Consider the following 5,458-nt stretch of genomic DNA (forward strand, 5'->3'; position numbering starts at 1 on the left):
GTGTTATCCTATGCACTGACCTCATACTGACCCTGTAACCTCTGATCACTTCCTGACCACGCTCTGACCATGTCAAGATGCTGCGGATGATCTAGTCAGTATTACAAGAGGTATATTCTCTCTCTGCAGRTCTTCAGTCAGCTGCCTGTTMAGAAGTTGTCTGGATATTCACACAGAGTARAAGACTTTGACCCCTACCCATGCCTACYATTTCCTCCAATYATTGAAGAGGAGATGGAGGTGCCCCCTCCACCTGYACCTAAACTGGCTGAGGATTTGGAAGCAACACCCGTACCTGATAGGAAAAAACGCTCATTCTGGTTTGGCCCCAACAACGACAAAAACGACGTTTACAACATCTTTAAAGTAAGAGTCTCAAATAAGTTTGCTGTTATTGTTTTTGTCTGTGTGGGATATGGAAAGTGTGTGTGTGTACTTAATATTTAAGTAAGAGGTTCAGGCTAAAATGCGATCTTTTTGAAGTAGACACTGAATAAATTAAAATGGAATGCAATCTGTGAAGTGATGTTTCAGAAATAAGTAGAAAGACATGTACACAGTATCTACAAAAATGTTTGGGTTTTAAAACTATCACCCACATAATTTAGCTAAACTGAAATACCGGTATGATATGGCCTTTATTTCTGGACACTGTTTTTAGAATTTTTTGTACTTTTTAATTTTAGGAAGTTGGAATCAAGATCCTGACCAACTCCGACGTGAAAAAGCCTCTTGACTGTAACCCACGCTTTTCTATGGAATATGACGATATTGTAGACGATATTGTAGAAAACGGTATGATACGCTAATGTGTRAACCTTTCTAGTCTTAACCTAATAAAGGATTGGTTTCTATTTACATCTATCCTATTTAAATACGTAGATGAAATTGATGCTCCAATAAGGGCAGTTTCCTTCCTGACGCGAGAGACCTCAGGAGCTGGAGCCTCTGACGGGCCTAAGGAGACCGTCCGCACATACTTCCCTGAGACCTGGATCTGGGACCTGGTGCCTGTGGGGTAAGCACTGTAACAGACACCATATTTGTAGTCCAATTTCTATTTAGTTTAACGCACATCCCTTTTGATGGGGTGCTGAGCTGACAATGCCTTGTAAAAGGGCAATACAGGTATGTTTTTGTCCAAGGGGTTGTTTTTAAGGGGGGAAGATATCATCCTAATATGGATTGAGACGATCACATCTACCTTTATTACATACTGTTTAACACCTAAATCAAATGTCATTTTCTAGAGTGCTCTAAAAACAACACATCTAAATTGTGGAAGATATCTAAGAGACGTATATGACTGTGTGGACTTCCAATAAACTGACCAGGTTCCAGACTCATCACCTCTGCAATGAGCACTGTAGGAGCCATCATCATAGCTTGTAGTTGAGCTTCTCTGGTAGCCTGCAACACAAATGGCCAAATGAAAAACGACTCCTTCTAGGGACAGGTACTGTAGTGGAGGGTGCAGTTAACTGGTTTTGTGCAAATATTAACAACATGTGTTGCTAGTCAGAGGGGAGATGCACACAGAAATGATCAGACTAACAAACTGTCAGAGACTGTGATCATCTTTGCAGAGTCCTGTTCAAGTCACAGCTCATTATTTAAAAAGATCACAAGGCTTATTGCAAATTATCTTGTCAGATTCCCATTCTATGTATTAAATTAAGCATTTGCCTTCAGAATAGATAGCAGCCTATTTACCAGGTTGTGTCCAGTAGGGAGATTTTTTTTTTTAAATGCTATTGAGTAAAGATAGGCTGTAACTGAACATGTCTGATAATAAAGCTTGTTTTCGTTGCAACATATTTAAAGCCAGTTTGTTATGTGTGCCTTACTGAACCAGACCCAGCTTCCTACCACTCTCTAAGAAGTTGTGGCCCTGGTCTGGATCCCTTGGTGAGCTGCCTGGTGCTCTGCAGGTATTTGAGGATGTAGATGTTGGGAGCAACTGCACATGTTCTGCTCCACAGCCATAGGCATCTTCAACATCGCTTCAGGTTTATGTGCCCGACCATCAGTCGCCTGGGAAAGAGACCAACCATTGAAGCAAGCAATCAAACATTGGTCTCTAGTTAATGGCAGTTTTTGACCTGCAGATCCCTGTCCTTACCCTATACGTTAATCAATGCTTATCCTATCCTCACCCATGACTGGCAATCATAGATCTGCAGGTTGAATAGGTTGAGTACCACTTCCCCGTCATGAATAGAGGGATGAAAATTCCTTGCCTACACTTCATCTGCACCAAAAGGAAAACAATAACCTGAACATTTTATAAACTTAGAATTAGGTGTGAAAACTCAGACAGAGTATTCTCACTACTACTGAGAGGGAGGCCTTGGCAGAGCCCTCACAGACCTCAGGCTAGCTTCAGAGAGATGTCTTCTCCATGGGCCCTCTGGGATCGTGAGACAGATACAATGACAGACTGAGTGACTTGATAAACCGGTATAAACAATTAAAAAGTATTAATCTAACCAAAACAAATACAACGTCAACTTAATCATCAGGGTAATTATGAGAAAGTAAAATGACTGATAGAGGTCAGGAAGATCACCTGCAGTGCAGCGAGGGCGTTGTGGCTAACCGTCTCCGGTTCCCTCGCCGTAATAAGAGGGAAACTGACTTTTTCATGGAAAAACAGCACCAAAATATAAGTCTAATGGACAAACTCTAGGTCATGCGATCCTAAAATTTATATGGTAATGATTAAAGGTTAATTAAATGTTTTTGACCTGAAAGTAGACTGTTCAGATAAGTCTATCGTCCCAGGCCGTCTGTTGTGTCAGTCCAGCTATACGACTCAATCCAAAATATATGGCATTAAGTAATTCACGGATTAACTTTTTCTTCAAACTTGTAAGAATACTCCTATTTATTGTTATGCATGGGCCGGTGTCTAACTGTATTTGACTTTAAAACAAACCATGCAGGGGATAAAAGTCTAATGTATTTACCCTGACCTAGTGCTACTGAAAAAAATTTATCAATGTGGGAGAAAGAACAGTGGATTTGCTATACCAGGACAAACCACTCACCTCTACCAGCAGTGTTGCACAATGGTGTCAATGCGTCCTTTCTCTGGCACCGTGGCCACTTCGTTTCCGCAAGCTCCTCAGTCTTCAATGCCTCGGCGCTCACTTTCACACTCCTCCCTATATGTCAGGCCAGGGAGACATTAACATGCAGTCTGGACCAGTCACCCATCACGTGCTCGTTTCACTTCTCATCCTAAAGTATCTGACTTGTTCTTTCTAATCGTAAATTGCCTCCTCTTTCATCCCACGCCAACTAACCTTAATTTAGATGACCATCCTACCCATTGCTAGATTATGGAGACGTAATTTATATAGATCGGAGGTAAGGGTGCTCTCGAGCGGCTAGATGTTCTTTACCATTCGGCCACCAATTTGCCACCAATGCTCCTATATAGGACCACATCACTGCACTCTATATACTCTCTTAAACTGGTCATCTCTATATACCCGTGCGCAAGCCACTGGTTGTTGCTTATTTATAAAACCTCTTAGGCCTTCACTCCCTATCTGATGATATCTTCTGCAGCCCTCATCCACACCATTCTGCCAGTCACAATCTGTTAAGGTCCCAAAGCACACACATCCCTGGGTCACTCTCTTTTCAGTTTTTCTGCAGTTATGCGACTTGAACGAGCTGCAACAAACACTCAAACTGGACAGTTTTATTTCAATCTCAATCATGACACTCTTACTGACGTTGTGGCTGCTTTGCGTGATGCATTGTTGTTCTCTACCTTCTTGCCCTTGTGTGTGTGCCTGTGCCCAACAGATGTTTGTACCTATTTGTAATGCTATCATGTTGTGCTCCTGCCATGTGTTGCTGCCGTGCTGTGTTGTATTTTAGATCTCTCTTTATGTAGTGTTGGTTGTCTCTGTCGTGATGTGTGTGGTGTCTATATTTTTTATATAATTATTTTTAATCCCAGCCACCCCTGCAGGAGGCCTTTTGGTTAAATAAGAATTTGTTCTTACTGATTGCCTAGTTAAATAAAGGTTAATAAAAACATTATTTAAAAAAGAATCCTCTAGCCTCTCTCAGTCACTCATGTACCCTGGCTCAACTGTCCCTTCCTCGTTCCTTCTTCCACCCACCACCTGTTACTCCTTCCCACCCACCCTCATTCCTTCTTCCACCACCCCTCATTCCTTCTCCCTCCCTCATTTCTTCGATACCCCTGAGGGAGATCTTTCTGAGCACATCAGATATCCCTCTTGACGTTAGTACAATCGATTGTCAACATTTCTTTACAGTGCTAGGATATATACAAGAATGTATTTGACCATGTCTATTGGATACATAACTGATATATTCTATTTCAGTCTGACGAGAGCTGTGCGAAGTGAATAACGCTGTCCTTGGGAGTTGCACGGACATGGTGGTAGCCTCGTGTTGTTGGGTGCACAGACGGCAATACATTTCCTATTCTCTACGGGTCCCCTGTAACCTCTGCTTGAGTTTATCCACACCCTTTTGGCCTGTAAACGTCCTGTCTAACATTTGCATTTAAATTATAATAGGGGGTTCTGTGGATAGGTATTATACCACTTGGTATAGCCTATCTCAGCTTCTTGTGTTGAGATTGCTAACCATGTGAGCATATTTATGATGTGAGCCCAAGATGGCCGGTGTGACTAGAAAGTATTTGGTGGGGAGCGACAAGGAGAGGAAGTTACATTTTTGGACTTGTGATATGATTGATAGAGCAGTAAGTATGCCTCTTCAGCTCGGGAGCTAGTTGGGGTGAGGACATGTGATAAGTGCTGCTCCGTAAGTGCAGCCAGAGGCACAGGTGTTGTCTTGGCACAGTCATTCCAGGATGCGATCCTGAGGTGATGGGTCTCAACTTCGAGACTAGAATTGACCTTCATACGACAATCACTTAGGTAGGATAACGATCATCTGGCGGATACCATCGTCAAAGTCTTATGTGCCGTCAGATTCCCATGTGTCTACCTCTTTTCTCTCTTGTGCTTTAATGTTCAGATGGCAGGTTGTTAACAGGGATATCCAAAAGGAAGTGGACTAGAAAGAGTGTAAATGAGAATGAATACGAAATACGGGAGAGAGTTGTTCACAATAAGAGTGAATCATTGTGAATGGTGAGTTTCGACACAGCTGTAGGCCTTGAGTGCTTGACACAGCCTACCCGGATGACAGAGTAGGGCAGCGTCAGGCTCACAAAGAAGGGTTGGAAGGCAGTGAGGCCAGTGTTGGGGCCGGACCAACCCAGGTGAGAAGTACAGAGACACCCCTGAGCGCCACTTAGTGATGGTGTCAGGGGACAGTCTTTCAACAATTCACCTATTCCTGTATCTCTTGGTGGTGAAAAGGGTGCAATAAAACAAAATGTATATTACCATTTGAACACATGGTTTATGGTCAATTCAAAAAAGTTAAATACCCCCCC

The 5,458-nt window shown here is 42.6% G+C and overlaps 1 protein-coding gene across 1 annotated transcript in view; it reads left to right on the forward strand.

Moving 5' to 3' along the window:
* Positions 1-824, forward strand: part of LOC112078302 (alpha-2-macroglobulin) — a 14,189-nt gene extending 13,365 nt beyond the window's left edge. The window contains 2 exon segments of the mRNA XM_070442015.1: positions 130-366; positions 687-824. Coding sequence (XP_070298116.1) covers positions 130-366; positions 687-809 — 360 coding nt within the window. The 3' untranslated portion in view covers positions 810-824.
* Positions 825-5,458: the final 4,634 nt, after the last annotated feature.

Source organism: Salvelinus sp. IW2-2015, unplaced genomic scaffold (assembly GCF_002910315.2).
Source record: "Salvelinus sp. IW2-2015 unplaced genomic scaffold, ASM291031v2 Un_scaffold5517, whole genome shotgun sequence".
Taxonomy (NCBI): domain Eukaryota; kingdom Metazoa; phylum Chordata; class Actinopteri; order Salmoniformes; family Salmonidae; genus Salvelinus; species Salvelinus sp. IW2-2015.